Genomic DNA, 19,364 nt, shown 5'->3' with positions numbered 1-19,364 from the left:
GACAAACTGGCAATACAAATCTAGAACAAGATTCCAACTAATAAAAACATTGGCAATGTCCGTTTATATATATATATATATATATATCAAATTCATCCGTGTATTTCTTCGAGGGAAATATTGTCTGGTTGCTGCATAATCATCACAATCGCCTGTGTACTTCATTACATGGCCACCAGAGGGAGACATTTACCTTTGAATAGCATTTCGTTTGTCAAGGTGCAATACGCACTGCAAACTGAGAATTAGACAACTAAATAGGATAACGGATAGTTTTACATTAATCATTGGAGTTCGCACTATCAATGATGATTAATCATGCCTATAAGATACAGTACCAACTCTGTTTTCCTCAAGTATTTTATTCAATTTCATTGTCTTCCATCAGTAGAGTGGTCATGCTAATTTGACTACATCTAAATAAAATTGGTTATTCCAATCATGGTGGGAGATGGAGGTTGAAACTCAACCAGGGATAGGACATGGATAAGAACAGCTGATCATTGCCCATACAAACAGGTATGTATCACCTTCATAAAACAAGCTGCTCGAGCTACTACACGACGCAGAGCATTGATGTCAAGCTTAGGCCAGCCTTCAGCTCATCTCACCAGTCACGGATAGACCATATCACACAGCAGGCTGTTGCTTCTCTTTCCGGTTTAGAAAGAAACAGTTTACCGTTTGCGCAAGGAACAAAACGAAAGCTAACGGCAAACGAAACAGGGAGGGTCCTACCTGAATTTGTCGAATAGAAACTCGTTTAAGTTGCAAAACGTTTTCATTTGGAGTAAACCTTCTGTTGCATAACGTTTTGCAACCGAATCTGACTAATGAATACATCCCAGGGCCGTCCACTCTGTTTGCCAGCCACCACTGTGTTATACTAGAGGGTTAAGCAGATCCTACAGACATCCAAATTAGTGCTGTGGGAACCAAGACAGTTTGTTTGCCTTTCACCTGTGGCCTAGACACAAATAATGCTATAGAAGCCTGGGGATGTGCAGTTACACCACCAAATAAAACCTGTGTTTAGCTTAAGGTCATATGGTCACCCGCTCTGCAGTTTGGACATAATTGACAGTTTTATGGCTTCATCTAAATTTCTATTTAAGCGTTCCTCACAGCCATAATACAGTATGTGTATTGCATTGCTTAATTGTACGTTCTCTATGGTCACTTTCCACAACCTAGAATATACAGGTCCTACTTGAAAGTGGTTTGAGGTTATGAGGTCCACACCTTGCACTGCATCCGTTCTCGCCACATCCCATTGATGTAAAAAGCACATGCCCAAAAGCATGGCCCCCCTGTTATGAATACACACAAAGGGGTCTCTCTCTCTCTCTCTCTCTCTCTCTCTGGCCTGATGGTCTGGTCAGTATAAGTGCTATGGTCACGAATGAGCCATCACCAGGCAGTGGGCGAATGGGCCAGCTTCCCAATCCAAGTGTGGTAGGCCTGTAGCCTGGGCCAAACAGGCCAGGCCAGGTGGCCCATAACGGTCTCATTAGAACAGATGTGAGGCTGTGGCTGTCTCTGCCCTCCCCTTCCTCTGCTGCTTCTATTGGCCTGAGAAGCCCAGCAGCTGTTTACTGAGGGGCAGCCTAGGCCAACGCCTGCCTGATCCCTGACCCTCACCCCCTAATGGGGGTAGGGAGGCAGCAGATGGGGGTGGGTCGGAGGAGGGGTGGGCCTGCCTTGGGTAGGGTGAGGCTGGGTGGAAAGGGGGAATTCATGAGGGAGCAGTAGTGGTGGCTGTTGCTCTGACCGGGTTGAAAGGGTTCGAGTTGATTGGACGTATGATGGGGGAGTAGGGGTTGGTTGGGGGGGGGGGGGCAAGAAGGGGAGGGTTCACCGCAGCCAGGGTCTCTGACAGTCAACACAAGGGCAAAAGACCTGGGAGTGAAAAAGCCTTCTTGTTGAGTTTGAGTGACTGGAAGCGTCCATTAGTCATTGCACGTGTTTATCTATTTGTTTTCTGTGGATGATAATGAGACGGATCGGTAGAAAGCCTATCACCATTACATGTGTACATGTTGTTGTGCACAGTAGCTTTGAAATCCTGCCTGATACAATCTCTCCTGTCAATATATACTATGTGAATGGTTTTATTTGATGGTAAATAAAACAAACTGTACAACAAAGAAACATGACTAAATCAGTATTTCCAAAACTTTCACAGCCTTACATTTAGATTTTAGTCATTTAGCAGATGCCCTTATCCAGTGCGACTTACAATTAGTGCCTTTTCCCTCTGATCTCCATATAGTGCGACTCGGTGGTGGTCGTCATCGGCCAGAAACAGAAACAACATTCTGTCTTGAGTAACAGCAGCAGCATGAGGCTGTGGCTGCATGTGGCTGGACATTTGCCGGCCCTGTGTCTCCGGAACGGACAGGTGTTGGCGTCAGCAGTGTCCAGACTCGTTCCGGCAGCTGCTGCGGCCACAACCCCCTCCCCCCTCTGACAGATGTAGCCACACCACCCGGCAGCTTTATGGACCCTGGGCTGTTTTGACTTTAAATATTTGCCCAGGAGGGACAGCCCTGTTTGGGCAAGGGGTTGAAAGAGCTGGGTGGCTTCTCAGCGTCACGGAAATAAAACCTACAGAAGATACTTAGACAGTTGACTTGACACCACGGAAGGGTGTTTGGGGAAAACACAAATTCCCAAAGTCTTTGGAAGTCCATTTTGGAATGTTAGCAGGCTTGGAGGACAATTTGATATTGTGGAACAGAGGAAGATGGGCCCACTAGTCAAAATGACAATTATACAGAAGTGACATTTAACATCTAATGTCATCACATTTAGTGCAATTATTATTCTGTTTAAATAGTTTAGTATTGTAAAGAAAAAAAGAAGAAACAGGAAAAAGTAGTAGCCACACACTTCATGAATGATGACAGCAGAGTGGATGTACAGTAACATCTGAGTTAAATGTGCTACAGGGCCTGAATTCTACTGCCATTCAATAATCCTTTTTTATCATTTTATAGTGTGCAAATCCTCCTTCCATGAGTCTTGACTCATAAACATCCTAAATGCCTATGAAGGTGACATCCAACCGTCAGGCTGTTTTTCAAGGCATTATTGAAGTCTCTTAATTTACTCTGTAGATTATACCATTAGAGGAAAGGTAGAACATGTTCCTATATCTTTATTTTAAAGACACTGTGTAGGCTGGGGTTAGAGCTAATTACAGTCAAAAGGTAGAATTCCGGTTCTGATCTTGGGGGAAAAATGTAATCCAGCTAGATTCAAAGTCTCTGAGGGAGTTGAGGAAAGCACCTTGTTCTACCATCTGGGACAGCAGACAACCCCTCAGCCCCATTAAGATGCCACATTAAGGGGCTGCTGCTAGTTTCAAAATACAGCAGACAGGAGTGCACCTAGCAATACATTTTACTGTCCGAGAGAAAGAGAGAGCTAGGAGAGAGAGAGCGGTGGAGGGAGATAAACTTTCTTCGCACAGTGAAATTCATCTTGAAACGTAACTTCTGAACACTGCCAAACAGATGCTAGTACAATTGCTTCCCCCCTGCAATCTAAGTATGGTGCCCATATGGTTGCAGCTGATGGGGGTGATTGTTGGTATTGTTCACTTTGTCAGCAATCCTGGGAGATGTAGGAGCTCTAATGATAATGCAATGTGCAGATGTGGTCGGGAAGAGGGCGCCGTCGTTAACTCACACAGCCGTCTACAGTGCCCCGCTCCTCCTTACATTATGACAGATGCTGTCCAGCCTGCTCAGAGCTGACCTTCTGTAGGAACAAACACTTCTATGAGGCTTCCACATCGCAGCTGTACAGGTGTAACAGAGACCGGTTAGGAGACAGACAAACTGAAGCATTAGATTTCAAGCTTTTCTGATCTGAGTTAGAATTGGCCTTTTAGTAAGTTACGGTCCGAGATGAATTACCAGAGGTGTGAGAGAATGGTTTCCCTGGGAGGACTCTGTATATCTGGTTCCAGAAGAATCTTGTTAGATATGCTAATTGCCTCAAGCAGTGGACACTAGTGCATAGTCAATTAAATAAGTCTGAATAGAACACAACTAGAGAAGGTGAAGGTTGAGTCCTGATTTTTTATTTTACACAATTCCAGCAACAGAATCATACTTATATTATCACAATATCTTCCACTTCCATTTGCTCCTGTCAGATGTTGTCTAGGAATGCTATGTACAAAGCACATATAATGCATTTTCCTTATAGACAACATGCATACAGTACCTGTGTTGCACAATGCACTTGCAACCCGATATTGGACAAATCTCCCCATGTCACATTTCAACAGTTCCCTTTGATATCCGACTGATGGTATTATGTTGCCTTAAATAATACAGCAGAATGTGTTGCGTTGCCTGTGCCAGGTCCTACAGGCTGGGCCCACGTCTCTCCCTCTCTAACCCAGATCAGGATGCAAGCATTAATCCTGGGAGTGGGCCTGGGGCCACCCCAGCACTGCTGCAGGTTGGGAGGGAGGGGGGGGGGGGGGGGTGACAGATGGGGCCTGCTTTGCCAGAGCTGGGAGGGAGCGGAGAGGTTGGCATCTTGGGGTGAGAGAACATAGTGACACTCCTGTTCCTGCACTGAACCAGGCCTGAACCACGCAGGCAGCATCCACACACGCTCAAACACTATGCAAGGATACATAGGCTACGGGAATTAAGGGCTTTCTACTCTCACACACAAACACCTTATCACTGCTCTGCTGATTACAGTGCTACAGTCTGAGTACACTGTACCTGTCATAGAAAAGCAGTGGAATGAAACGATCTACAACAAGCAGATTAAACAATACAGGTAATGGGCACATTCAGGTGACTCAGCTCATATACAATGGTGGTGGCTCCCACATGTCACTGTACATCAGAGGTGCTGGTGGGAGGAGCTATAGGAGGATGGACTCATTGTGATGGCTGTACTGGAATAAATGGAATGATGATAAATGATAAATGGAATGAAACAAACACTTTGTTTCCATGTGTTTGGTACCATTCCATTGATTCCATTTCAGCCATTACAAAGATCCCGTACTCCTATAGCTCCTCCCACCAGCCTCTACTGTACATGGAAGGGCATCATTTTGATACACCTGTCCTCCTCCATGTCTACTGTAACTGTCCCTACCTTTGTTTAGCAGTGATTTGTAAAGTTATGATGAACGATATTAGACTGGGAGGAAAGCTGGATTCCTCATCTCCCACAGCTGCCTGCCTGCTCCCTGGAGACGCCCTCTCTCTTGGCTCGCCCCCGTGTGTGTGTGTGTGTGTGTGTGTGTGTGTGTGTGTGTGTGTGTGTGTGTGTGTGTGTGTGTGTGTGTGTGTGTGTGTGTGTGTGTGTGTGTGTGTGTGTGTGTGTGTTGCCTGCTGAGTCACACCTTTGCAGCAGGAGAGGTCTGGAGCAGACTGACGTGTGCAGGGGGGCTCTCTCATTTCAGTCTGTCCAAACCTTTCTCTCTCTCAACACTGAGCCAATCAGTAATCAGTGCCACAACACCAAGGGCATCTACAACACAACAGCTCTGATTGGTTAGGTAGGGATAGGCTCAGGGAAGAGACACGTCAATATGTTGTGAAGTCTGAATAGTCCACTACGTACTGTTTACTTCGTTTTGTACTAACAGTACTACATGTTGGTACTACATTTGGCTATTTTTGACATATTGGTTACAAAACAAATTCTGCAATAAGCTAAAAACATCAACATAATACAGCCTCGACCATACTGACAAAGTGCTCTACAGATGAATTGCAGGAGGTTGTGACAGATTAATTCGGTATTCAAGTGTAAAAGCTACATATTTAGGTTAACAAATATTGTACCTTTTACTGTGAAGATATTCAGTGCTCTGTCAAAATATGTACTGTAACTTCAGTTGGTGTTACATGGAATACATGGAATATGTTGACAAGAAGTTGCTCTGCCATGTCAAGCTGTTGTTTCAGACAAGAAGTACAGTACAAAGTTCTCCCTTGTATAGGATAGTGACCTCTCTGTCATAGCCATCGGTACAGCAGGTTCCCATACTCACCTACCTCCTGCTTGTCATAGCCAGCAGTACAGCAGGTTCCCATACTCACCTACCTCCTGCTTGTCATAGCCAGCAGTACAGCAGGTTCCCATACCCCCCCCCCCCCCCCCCCCCCGCCTGTGGACCCTTAAGGTTGCACCAAGCGATGTGCCCAGAAAAGTGCTGAGTTGCACACATCAAAATCCTGCCAAGACCCCTATCAACATCACACGCCCTCCTGCCCAGTTATCTGCACTGGACAGAACTGCTACCAACAGCTGGTAAAGTCAGAGAGCACTCAGCCCGCAATGCAACAATAATGTCTGCACTCTGCACATAGTCTGCCCCATTTTCATAGAATAAGCTTTCTTTATTAGTAACTTACTTAGTCGCTAACTTAGTATTACAATGCCTGAGACAAACAATAACCATGTATTCTAGGATTGTGTTACATATTACAATATCTGAGTATCATGTATGTCACACAATTTCTACAGATGAAACATGTTTCAGTACACACAAATAAACCTGTTTCAAAACACACGAATAAACATGTTTCAAAACATACAAATACATGTGTCAAAACAAATACTGACACAATTAACTGCATTCCCACGCAGTCCACGCTTTCCATCCAATGCCTTAGTTGTGGCACGACATAATTTTTCCCACTCCTCGAAAGTCTCACACACGAGATGTAGGGAGTTGAATCTCCTGCGAAAGAGTTACTGGGGGGCGTTGTGTGTTTGTGCGTGTGTGGAGGGGGGAGGGGTATGGTCTGGGCCCCTCTAACAGAGACACTGACATTCAAGTTCGAATTGCGTCTTTTGTTCATGGGTGCAGTTGGAGCAGATAGCTCTCTGGGACCCCCCCCCCCCCCCCCCCCCCCAAAAAAAAACGAACCCCCTTGCACCTCTCTCTGCCAGCCTGCCGGCTAGGAGCACAACTGCATTGTCTGGGTGGAGACGGCGCTTGTTGCTAGCCTTCTGTCTCTGTGCTGAGCGCTTGACAATGGCTGCTTTTTAAATACGCAGACAATCGATAGAAAGACACATTCCTCCCTCCTGTCTGTTATTGTAACCTTACAAAAGCTCTGCCCTTGTACACTTCTTTTTTCTTAAGACTTAATGTGTCCCTCAATCCATTTGAATTCCACGGCACAACTGCAAACATTTCATGGCATTTGGCATTGAAAAATCTGGTTAGATTTTTCAGTTTAGATTTGTATGGTTATTAGTTAAGTTTAGATTTGTATGGTTATTAGTTAGATAATTTGTATTCCCTCTTTATGTACAATATTTGCTCTCTGGATATTTTACCTCAATTAAAATCCTTCTGCAAAGGTTAAGGTTGTCATCACACTTGAAGGTTTTCTCAGGTATACTGATGCAACAGTATCCCCTATAGCTTCATTACAATCTATTTATTGCAAGATTTCTAATTCTTTAACCGCAACAGTGGTGTCAAACATTCATCTCAAGCAAATCAGCCTTTTATGGTGAAAAGGTGTCCTAAACTGTTTTACACCCATCCATTTTTGCTTAGTACAGTTAGACACTTAGTACAGTCCTAGTTCGTTCTGATGTTTGTAACTTCACAGCCATAGCTGGCCTTGTGGAAGCATGTGCTTGTCTCTCCCCTGCCCAGGCGCTCACAGATTGGCAGAGGGCTGGCTCACACAAACTTCTGTGTTTTAGCTGCTACAGATAGTCGCCCAAGCTGGTCGCCGATTCCAACATGTTGAGCCACTACCCTTCGGCACAGCCAAATGTTTCTGCAGCTGCCCTTTTGTCCCCGTTCCTTAAGTAAACAAAGGACAGATACAAATTAATGACCTAAATTCAGAGCAAAACACTCAGCCCCATCTGAGAGCAAATTGTCTTCAAGCAGATGTTCAGGAACAGTGTAGGAAGCAATAATGAAGTATGTTACAGGTTTATTATTTTTCATGATGCATTTAAAACAATACATAGTTACTTAGGGCAATTAATTAATAGGAGTTATATTTTTGTATTTCTAATTACTATTATGGGGACTTGAGTGTCAGCTTGACGTCATTGCTCCTGTCTAAGGAGTGACATTCAATGAATGAAATAATGAAAAGGGGGCACATGTGATCATCAAATTACATTTTATTTGTCACATGCGCCAAGTACAACAGGTGTAGGTAGACCTTATCATGAAATGCTTACTTACAAGTCCTTAACCAATAATGCAGTTCAAGAAATAGTTAAGAAAATATTTACTAAATAAACTAAAGTCAAACATAATAAAAAATAACACAATAAAATAACAATAAAGAGGCTATATACAGGGGGTACCTAGTCAATGTGCGGGGTAATAGTTAAGTAATTAAAATAATAAATAAAGGTGTAATGAATAGTTAAATCATTTAGAAAGAATGTTATGATGCCTTGATATAGTTCTCTTTATAGTCAACATGAATAATTCAAAGAGTTACAAACACTTACATGTTTCTTAAACAATATCATGCCTGTGAAAACTGAAGAAAATCATCCAGTAATTAGGAGATGAGGGTGTTAGTCTTGGTGGGGGTGGGGGGCTTACAGCATATGACCATCTGTAGCGATGCCCTAATGAATAACACTCACTTACTTCAAAGTGGTCAGTCTTTAATGCATCTGTAAGGCCAGGTTTGCAGAGCAGCAAGACATTAGATAAAGCTGATTTGTTTCTTGGAAAACTGTACTTGAGGAGCTTTGGCAGGAGGCTGTATGTGTTGAGGGGGGTGGTTCTCGACAAGCTGCTGCACTTTTTCTCAGGTCCAGCCCACGCCTTAGCCAGTGCAACAGCTAGATATATCAGCACCACACACACGCACTGGCCATGCAGGGCACCACACTGTGCCCAACCTGGGCCCAATCTAGATCCACAGCCTCCCCACCCACCCACACACCCACCCACACAACATGGCATAGAAAAAGAAATGATGCCAATGCCTCTCTTACTTTCATTGCTGAAAAGTATATAGTATATAGAAATTCATTATACAGAATCAGCCACTATAGTTACTGTTATGAAGAGCAATGCTAGAATATGTTGAATAACTCATGTGTAGGTATAGCTTAGATAACCCATTACATGATACACACTTAGGGTTGTGTGTGTGTGTGTGTAATTGTAACATTTGATTGAGCTTGTATCTAATACATATAGGCAGGCCTCTGAGGAGTCTAGTCTGTTATAACACTGAGACTAAATGGGAGAAGAAGAAAAAATCTATTTCTACAGATTACATCTTCCTTGTTCAAACATGACTGTGGCTCTAAGCTATATTAATAAGTTTAATAAGCATTTAACTAATCTTTCAAATGTGCTGTAGTTTTGTGCCTGTGAATGCAACACCGACTGAATGGTACCCATGTTATTTACTCGGTGACAAATTAAATACACAAATTCACATTGGAATTGAGTTAAGGTTCTTATAATTTATTGCAGTTTGCACACAATTTGAAAATTTCAACAACAGCACACCAAAAAAGTACAAAACTAAACAGCCTTAGAATTTACTCCCCTTGAGAACATAAAACATACTATGATTGTCAAAGCTAAAATGTCTAAATCCAGAAAAAGAACAATGTCAAAGAAACAAAATCTCGCAGGGAAGCAAGTATATTTTAATCAGAATCTGCTTCTTTTTCAGACAGTGATTGTCCTTTTCAACAGATGTATTTCCCCCCTCCTATCTCTTCCTATATTGTCTTCTACATTTTGTTTTTTCCCCCCACTGGACCTTTCCTGTTTTCAAGTAACCAAAGTTGGATTGATGATAAATGGAGATGCTTATCAGGTCATTTCACAGCTTACTTTCTTCTATTTTAAAAATGTCAATAAACAGTCCAGTTACAAACTTACAGTGTTCCAGTGACAACGCGGGAAAAAAGAAGCTGTTTACAGTAGTTTTAAGGCGGTCAAGTACAATAAGAAAAGCCATCAATAATTGTAAATAAGTCTTCAAATAGAGAGTTAACCCACATGTGATATTTTCCATGATATTTGTGGTTGCAAACAGATCAATTACCACTGTGCAAAATGCCATGACACTGTGCACAGTTGGCAAGGAGCACCCATGTCACCAGCTGATGCTGCCACCACCACATCCACTGAAGAGCAAACCAAACCCCCGGGCCAGTGTGGGCATGCCAGTATCTCCCCACAAGTGCAGACATTCATAGCTCTACTTACTATCATCTGAGTTTGTGTATAGTTAAAGTTTTGCTTTTGTTTGACAGTTCTCAAGAATGGGCATTTACTTGATTCCATGGTATTTCTGCACAAAAATATTTTGAGTGCAGATTTTTTCCCAGAATGTTCACATTCATTAAAAAGAAATACAAAATAAGTTCAAAATAAAATATTAAAATAAAGAACAGTTCAAATTTAATTTAAAAAATTATAAATTATAATTTAAGGTTAATTCAATAATTTCATCTCCTCTTGAATTTAATAGTATCCATGATTTCTTGAATCTATAATTTATAACTATAATTTTCATAAAGGCATCTTTTCAGCATAAATCTCAGTTAAATAAGCTTTAAAAGGTGCAGTCAAGCATGCCAATTCTCCTCCTTAAAAAGTAAGGATTGCGCTTTCAGTACAAAACCCGCACGCGTGCATACATACAGTACGTACATAGGAGCATCCAAACAGATACACAGACATACAAATTAGGAGCGTGATGTTAAGCATAGTGCTGCTCTCCGATTCTTCAGCTTTGTTTTGAAACAGAATAAACCTTCAAGAGTACTCAGATATGAACAGGTGAGTCTCTCTCTCTCTCTGATAGAAAAGTGTGACACATTTTCATTGGCCGCACAGTTAGAAACAAGTGCCAAATGAAAATAGAAATAAATCAATTACCCACAATGCTTACTTGATGTCAATGAGAGAGCAGAAAATACCAAAGAAGAACGTTAACTGGATAGATACAGCAGTTGGGAACCTTAACTCCCTGACCACCATGCAGCAAAGTAGACGGTGATGAAGTGCTGTGTGGACGGGAGGCAAACACACTAGTGGAGATCTTCTGTAGATTAGTTTGTTAGTTAGGTCACTGCTGGCATTCTGCCCACACTGCCCACCTCTGTCTGTCTGACGACAAGCTTCACCTCACATACCGTTACACAATCTCAAACCCAAGACCAGTGCATTGACAAAAAAATCTTCACAGCCCAGCAGAACATTTTAAAGGAGTCCTACCGGACTCTCAAAAGGAGCAGAGAAAAGAAATAAACTACTTAAGAATATAATTAGTTAATTTAAAATACACTCCTCAAATGCAAAAAAAAGAAAGTACAACAAAAGGTCAATAAATCATATTCATGCATTTTCCATAGCTGTAAAATTCACTTTTTTAACAGACTGCACCCTTGGAGTATTCACATAGTCTGTTCTATATTTGTTCAATTACAGTGTACAGTAATACAGCGATTCACATTTCAAATATACAGGTTGGACTTCATGCAATAACAGATCCCATTTTCCAAAAATAAATCCATTTAATCACTACAGGAACCTATAGAATACAGCCAACTTAAATTAAATTCAGTTCAACAAAGGATGTTTAAAAGCTGCAGATAGAGATTTAAGAAATTCTAAAATAATCATTTATAAAGGGTTTTAGAAAATACTTCAATTAATGTGAAAAATGAAGCTGTACATTGCATGAGTGCCATTTGTCTTTCATCAGTCAAGTTTCCTATCACAAGTCAAAATGTACAAGAGCTTAAGGAACAGAAGCTTGTAGCTATTTAAATCAGACCTCTTTGCAGAGTAAAACAATTTAAACGCACACACATTCACACAGATTCAATTTGATAATGAAATTAGAGTAGTGCACTATACACACATGTATTCATACACACATGTATGTGTACTGGTATATATTCATGATCACAGTACCCGTTTAGTGTATTCTAATAGTCTAACTTCAGTGTGTATTACCTGAACACTTCATATGGTTGTCATTGAAGGTGTGCCTTAGATTTAAGGAGTGTATAGACATTTGTGTATATACACAAGAAATCTAAAAATAACTCAACGCTGGCTACTGATACCAGCGGCCATGTTTACATACATTTTTTTTTAACGAAATCAGAACAAATAAAATAGAATAAAACAAAAGACTGGAACAGAAAACAGTAGTAACATGTTCATGTGCTATTAAAGTGCCATTTAACAAGATTTTGCAATGTTACGTACAAGAAACATGACTGATTCAGACCCCTCTCCCACCCATACCCTGCTCCAACTCCCTTACCTCTCTGCCCAACCTTCACTGACACCTCTCTCATTTAGCTTAAAAACAAAGTCCTGATCATTTCAGCAGGCTTCACTTCCACAGTTCTTGAGAACTATCCTCTATGGCCCAGTCCCTGTGGAGGTTGGGCAGGTTGAGGCCTTCACTCTTGACAGAGAGCGAGTTGACCAGTTCGCAGTGGAACTTGCGGATGTGGCGGTACAGGTCCCCAGACTGGGTGAAGCGCCGCTCGCACCACTTGCAGGCGTGCGGCTTCTCTCGGGTGTGCACCACAGCGTGCCGGCTCAGGTTGTGGGAGTACTGGAAGCTCTTACCGCACGTGGTGCACGTGTACGGCTTCTCCCCGGAGTGAGTCCGCTCGTGGCGCTTCAGGGTGTACATGCAGGAGAACGTCTTGCCGCAGATGGAGCAGGTGGGCACATTGACATCGCTGGCGGGCTTGGCGCGCACACCCTCCTGCTCGCGAAAATGTGTGCTGAGGTGAATCTGGAGGATGTGCGGACTGGGAAACACCTTGTTGCACAGGGGGCACATGAAGATCTGAGTGTGAGGAGCGTTCAGCATGTTGGACACGTAGGGCAGCAGGGCGCTGTCGATGCTGGCCGCCTCGACCTGGGCCCGCTCACTCTCTCCCCCCAGCATGTCATCGTCGCTGACCTTGTCATCACGCTCCAGCTCGCTGGCCAGGGAGGCATCACGTAGGGCCGAGAGGTGGGCCTCCAGGCCCAGGCGTCTGTGAGCATGGCTGCCGAGCCCGTGGTGGTTCAGTCCTCCATTGGTTCTGGGAGGGGTTGCTTTGGGCCCGCTGTGGTCCATCTCATAGTCGCCACTCACCAGGCCCTCATCATCTGAGCCTGTGTTCTTCTCCTGCTTCACCTGGACGAGGGTGCTCTGCAGGCTGTCGGGCGTCACCCGGCCACAGAAATAGGGGTTGTTGGACAAGGACTCGCTGGGCCCCGTCAGGCTGGACTTCACAGACAAGTCCAGGACACAGTCTGCATCCGCTGACACTCTGCGAGAGCTACGGGAGCTTCGGGAGCCACGGGAGCCCAGGGACCTCCGGGACAGGGAGCCAGTAGAGCTGCTAGGGCTGCCGGCAGGGGACTGCAGTTTGGGGGGACTGACATGGGCGTCAGCCTCCCTTGGGCTGGTGGCGTTGGCCGGGGTGCCCGGGCGGTCAGAGGGTAGCCTCATCCACAGGTTGCTGGGGTCCTGCTTGGCCTCCAGGTCCTCATCGTCACTGGGCAGTAGGTCGGCCGTTGCCGGGTGGCCCGTGCTGCCCTCAGAGAAGCTCTCTACTTTGTCAGAGCAGCTGGAGGCGTCTTCCTCCTTCTTGGTGCTGTCTGCCTCCGCAGTGGCTTTGTACTTCAGCTTCTTCTTGCAGACCTTGACTATGTCGTACATATGTAGGAAACTGGCTGCAGCCAGCACGTCCTCCACGGGCAGGGCTTTGAACTGGAGCTTCCCCTCGTACATGAACTCTAGCAGGAGAGCGAACGCCGGGGCTGTAACAATGTCGCTGTTCAGATGAACAATGTCCCTTTTGTCCAGCTGGTCCTTGTAAAAGAGATGGAAGTACATGCTGCATGAAGCCAGCACTGCTCGATGGGCTCGGAACTGGGCATCGCCGACCAGCACAGTGGAATCACAAAGGAAACCCTGATGCCTCTGCTCACTCAGACACTGTAGCAAATGTCTGCTGTGGTCTGGGAACTCCATGCTGTCTTCATAACCTAGAACAGACAGCAGATGTTAGAGGCACATTATTTTAGAACAGCTACTGTTTTGTTTCAGCGTGTAGACAACCTGTCTGGATCCACTCATATCTTACTCTCTCACCTCATACACTCACTCGCATTCAAAAAGGAACAGATGAAAACAAATTAGCCTACACATGAAATCCTTGGCATTTTAAACTATATCTACAAAACTAAATGTCTCTAAAATATCACCAAAGAGACATTTTCCTTTTAAATTCTAACATGTTTTACCATCAACAAATTCAAACTTTCAGACACAAACACCAAATAAAAAACTGATAAAGTCTAATTGCTCCATAAACCTAAATGTTTCCAGATGATATTTGGGAGAGGTGTTGCTCTAGACTGCGATCTATGGCCGTTCCACATGATCACAGAGAGCCTTCAGCAGCTGAGCTCCTCCTGGTCACACAGATGCCCGCCCGCCTGCTAACTCAACTGCTTCCACGCTTTACTCTCCCAACTCCTAGTGTGGTTATTTTTAATAACCCACTTTGGACTGGCCTGGCCAGCCTCTTTAGGTAACAGGCTTTCAGGTACACAAACAGTCCTCACATACACAAGCTACCTATTCCAGAGGCCTAAGTACACTGAGAATGACGACTGTACACACGGAATTTAAGGGTTTGAAAAACAAGTTGCCTTGTTGGTAAATTACAAAAGGTGATTTATTGCCAACTCCCACTGTTAGTTAGATCCAATAAAAAAGGAGAATCCTATTCATAAAATATATTTTATGAATATTTCTCTGAAGTTTTTCTAAATAAACTTTCATAATAGCAGATTCAGAAATTTGAATGAGAAAACCCCCCCACACCTGTTAACCAAGTAGCTTTTTCTTGTCTGAAATAATACATGAGCCTGAACATCAACCAAAGCAGTTAAATAAACCCATTTCAATGTGAGTGAACAAGTGTGCGATCCCCCTCATTGGAGCGGAGTTCAGATTTTCTTTTATGAGAGGCTTACAGGGACAAGGATGTCCAACCCCCCAGCAAACCCCCACTACCCCACGCTCCCCCTCCCCAAATCTTTCAAGAAACTGCACATCCTTCTCAAAGAGACCAGCACTGAAGATTTAGAATACAATCACTCTAAGTGCCCTGTAGTCTACATCAATCCTAATCCTTAAAATGTCTAAAAATAAAGATAGCAGGACAACTCACAAGGTAGCAGCGATCAAATTAGGGGTCTGCGAGGACAGAGAGGGACAGACAAGGAGGCTTACAAACATCTGATCCAGCTGACTGGGGCCATATGGCAGCTGCTGCCCAGATAAAGAGATTAAGACTAGAAGGAGTGCGATTACAGCTGTCTAGCCAATTCAGGCAGCTCAAATCTGCAAGTTCTAAATTAGTCACCACCAACAGAAAAAATGAACACAAGCCTGGGAAAGAGGACATTGGGCTTTCAAGTAATTTCACAGCCATTTAGATTTAAGACATTGACTTATTCTTAGTAAAAATGACCATATTGATATTTTTTTTGACATGGTTCTGGGATGTTTTAACCAGAATAACTTTGAGGAAAAATATCAAACATGTTGATAGTAGCAGAAAGTAATACTGTGTGTTTACCAGACAATAAAAACATGTTAAATTGCTTTTTTAGTTAGCACAAATTAAGAAATATATTTTGGTTGAAACAAATAAAAATAATTTCCACAAAAAATATAATAATTTCAACAGACATTCAACAATCAAAGGACCAACAATCAACTCCAAGCCCAACCTGCTCACAACAAACCAAAGAAAAACTATATCCACAAACAAATGGATCAGTTAAAATCTCACTTGGAAACCTCTTCCTGACAACAAAAACACCAGGCTCCTGCTTAGCTACAGTACACAACTACTGTACACATACAACTCTTTCACTTCCCTTTCCATAGAGCTCTGACTAAAAGTAGCCAGACACTGGGAAAAGCCCTGGAAAAGCCAGAGCTTCCCGTACAAAACAAAACCATCGCAGTTCCCCGGACCCTTTCCCATAGACAGTACCTGCAGTATGCATCAACTTGATTAAGTCCGCTGTAGTAGAAAAGCTGGGCCGGCTGCAGCTCTTTTGCAGAATCAATGAGGGGGTAGGAGAGAAAAAAAGCTAACTGTGAGAGACAGATGCAAAGTGGAGGAGATGTTGGAGGGGAATGAGATACCTCCTCCTGCACACAGATCCGCACACACACTAACTCCCAGTCTGTGCGTTAGAATAAAAGACTGGGGGATGGCAGCCTGTCAGCTGCTCTGACATCATGTTCAGATGGAAATGCTACCTCCAGCTGTGCTCCTTTTACAGCCATATGCTACTCCTCTACACTCTTGCCACCAGCCTCTCCTTTATACAACTTTGTTTCTTTTTCTCTCCTCTCTCAAAAAAAGGAGGTAAGTGTAGTGAGGTGCTTGTGTGGAAAACTAGCCAACTTCCCCCTACCTCTTTACTCTAAAGTAAAGGAGAACTTTAGAAAATAGGTCTGTGTGAAATCCAACACTTTTTCTAACCTAGTTTCCCAGACTAGTTTCCTGCGCAGTGAATTTAAATACCATCAAAAGTTGAGTTTTTTTTGCTGCCTGCTCAACTTCCAGTAACCATAAACAAAGGCCAGCACAGCACATTTGCAACTGACAGACCCACGCAGCTGATATTGTTTTCGACTTCTTTACGGTTCACTGCCCTCACCATTACCATCATTCATTTCCCTAACCCTTCATACAACTGACAGAAAAAAATGAAAAAGTAACAATGGGAACAATAGTATAGACATCATGAGTGAGATTCTAAACAAAAGCTACACTATTCCTTGTTGGGCCGGCTAAAACTGACTACAGCCTCGGCTTTCTTTTGTGAAAGTATTTCACTCTTCCGTGTGAATTTTTCAGGTGGTCTTTTTATTCCACAAGGAATTTATTTATTTCTCTGCTATGTGACTGGATCACAATAACGCATCTATATACAGTCCATTATTATTCATATCAAACAATAATAGTAGGCTATATAACATATTCACATTATTGTGTAGGCTTTATAGATATGAAGTTAATATCTATAGATATTCAAGATATTCAACATGTTCCTGTTGACATAAGGGTATTAAAATCCACACGTTTCTTATTAATATTTACAAGATCAAAACCTTTAGGAATTAATTGCTATTTATGCTGAGTGTAGCCTATACTTAAGAAAGAGGAGAAACACGAATATATAGGCTACAAGAACAAACCTCTGGCCAGATATCTTATTATGTTATTCATACATAACCTTCAAAGTTTCAACGACTCTGCATGCAAAATTGTAAAATTAGAGTTGCAACTAAATAATTAGGCTACAATATTACTGATTCCGGTACGATAACTTTTCACAGAACATATTCCTTTCACAGAAAATGGTAGAATGTATCATTAAATAGCCTTAGTGAATGTTGGTAACAATGTTGCAACATTAATATTACAACTTGCAACACACATCACTCTAGTCTAGACTATCCAATGATACATCATTCATTTCAGCCTAGCATTTTCATTAGGCTATTTTCCCATTGCTTTTTATCGTAATAGCTTACAGACAGTCTACAAAAAAATATCCAAAGCCAAGAAGCAACTGTCATAAATTAGCCATTACTTCTATAAACTTCATGAAACCGGACATGACACGTTACTCTCGATACGAGCAACTATCTGATCAATGTATCTGTCAAGCTCTGTAGACAACTTACTCCTCGAGGGTGACTATAGGCTGGCTACCAACATGTATCTGTGCTGCGGGTTACAGAATGTAAGACCGTCGCCAGCAACACAACAGAACATTCGCAAGACTACAATATCTCTCGCGCGCACACACACACACTGACCCAAGCAATCAAGCTAGCTAGCCATGGTGGCAGAAAGTAAACGTTCGATCAGTAGTATTGCAGTTCAGTAGCAGGCCCCGATGCTATGCAGACCATGGCACTACAGGGTCTCGAAGGAGCTAATATAGCAACTATTATATGAACGCAACACACGCTACAAAGGATTGTTACTTTTTCCCCTTCCATTCTTTAACCCCCTTTCATCACCCTTAATCGGACTCTGGTATTAAAGGCACTTACAGACAAAAAGCTCCAATGTCTTCCTGCTTCCTTCGTCAAATCCTCCTGGGATTGAAAAATAACTAGATTGACTTTCAACAAATTTCCATAACAACCTGCAGTGGCAGGAAAGACGGAGCGAGCGAGCGGAGATAGAAGGGCTGCGGCAGCCAGATGTTTCCGAGCTGTTGCTACTCAACTCCAGCTACGGTAGAGGCGTCTGACTGGCAGCACAAAAGCCAATCGTGCTCGTGATAAGAAAAATGAAAGCAAATTGGAAGCAGCCGCTGAAGGGGGAAGAGGGAGGGATATCTTCTCGGCGTAGGTTGGCACCAGGCAACAGTGAGAAGGCAGAAAAAAGGCTAAGCGAACTGGTTCCCTGAACAGACTGGCGCAGAGCACAGAGTGATCGCAAGGTGTCGTGGGTACTGTAGTCAGGCTTCGACTAGTGGAGCGTGGAACAGGTGCATTACGTTATTCATATTCTTGAAAGAAAAACTTTTGTCACCGGTAACACAATTAGGACTGCAACGACAAGGTCTGCGAATATAAGGCAGTTGACGCGTATAATGACAGCGTTGTGGAAACATGCAAAGTAAATCAAGGTATCACAATCAATTGTTCATTAATTTATTTGAATAAAGTGATTTTCTTTCTAGGCTATTATTTCAGTCTATAGTAATGTTTCTATCGCCATGGTGTAGTCTATAGGTTGTGCAAGAATAGTAACTTAGTTAGTCAATGCATACATAACGTCATGATGAATATGGTAGCCTGCCCTAGTAGTCCTAGGCTATATAGTCCTATAATTTAGGCCAGGGGTTCTCAAACTTTTTGGGGCCTGGGACCCCTTTGTCATAGCAAATTCATCAGGGACCCCCTCATAATCAGAACACAACTCGAGTGAGATAAGAAAAAAATGTATACAATAAATTATATATCGACTTCGGCAGTGCATGGCCGGTGCCACCGGACGAACCAAATCAAATCATCAAATCAAATTTTATTTGTCACATACAAATAAGTATGATTTCCCAAGTCTCGGACCCTGGGAAATTCGGAAATTCGTTTAATATGTTGTTATATTCATAAAAAAAATGTAATGTCAAGATTTTTTTTTATATATATATTTATATGAGATCACTTTGAGAACCCTTGATTTAGGCAATAATAAACCATCATCATTTTCATTCGACAGTGATAGTGTGTCTCAGGGACATATAACCATGTCTTGATTTTATG

At 42.8% G+C, this 19,364-nt stretch overlaps 1 protein-coding gene across 5 annotated transcripts; it reads right to left on the bottom strand.

The window, feature by feature from the left end:
• Window positions 1-9,448: 9,448 nt before the first annotated feature.
• zbtb18 (zinc finger and BTB domain containing 18) lies at window positions 9,449-18,321 on the bottom strand. 5 transcript variants are annotated; one of them, XM_055890036.1, is made up of 2 exons: window positions 18,144-18,321; window positions 9,449-14,032 (listed from the first exon to the last, which is right to left on the bottom strand). In XM_055890036.1, exon 2 carries the CDS (start codon window positions 14,016-14,018, stop codon window positions 12,372-12,374), a length of 1,647 nt encoding a protein of 548 aa, XP_055746011.1. In that variant the 5' UTR covers window positions 14,019-14,032; window positions 18,144-18,321; the 3' UTR covers window positions 9,449-12,371. The 5 variants fall into 5 exon arrangements, with proteins under 5 accessions (XP_055746011.1, XP_055746009.1, XP_055746010.1 ...); XM_055890034.1 differs by lacking the exon at window positions 18,144-18,321 and adding an exon at window positions 16,060-16,490; XM_055890035.1 differs by lacking the exon at window positions 18,144-18,321 and adding an exon at window positions 15,226-16,053.
• Between the last annotated feature and the right edge of the window lie 1,043 nt (window positions 18,322-19,364).

This window comes from Salvelinus fontinalis, chromosome 30 (assembly GCF_029448725.1).
Source record: "Salvelinus fontinalis isolate EN_2023a chromosome 30, ASM2944872v1, whole genome shotgun sequence".
NCBI classification, from domain to species: domain Eukaryota; kingdom Metazoa; phylum Chordata; class Actinopteri; order Salmoniformes; family Salmonidae; genus Salvelinus; species Salvelinus fontinalis.
The sequence above is the reverse complement of the archived record's forward strand: the minus strand, read 5'-3'. Positions and strand labels throughout refer to the sequence as shown.

What these genes read in the sequence shown, in the direction of transcription:
- zbtb18 (XM_055890031.1), bottom strand. Translation starts at nt 14,428, where the DNA reads ATGTGGAACGGCCATAGATCGCAGTCTAGAGCAACACCTCTCCCAAAT. An exon ending in TATCATCTGGAAACATTTAG is followed by an intron (nt 14,033 to 14,361) that starts GTTTATGGAGCA and finishes TGTCTGTTCTAG; the next exon opens with GTTATGAAGACAGCATGGAG.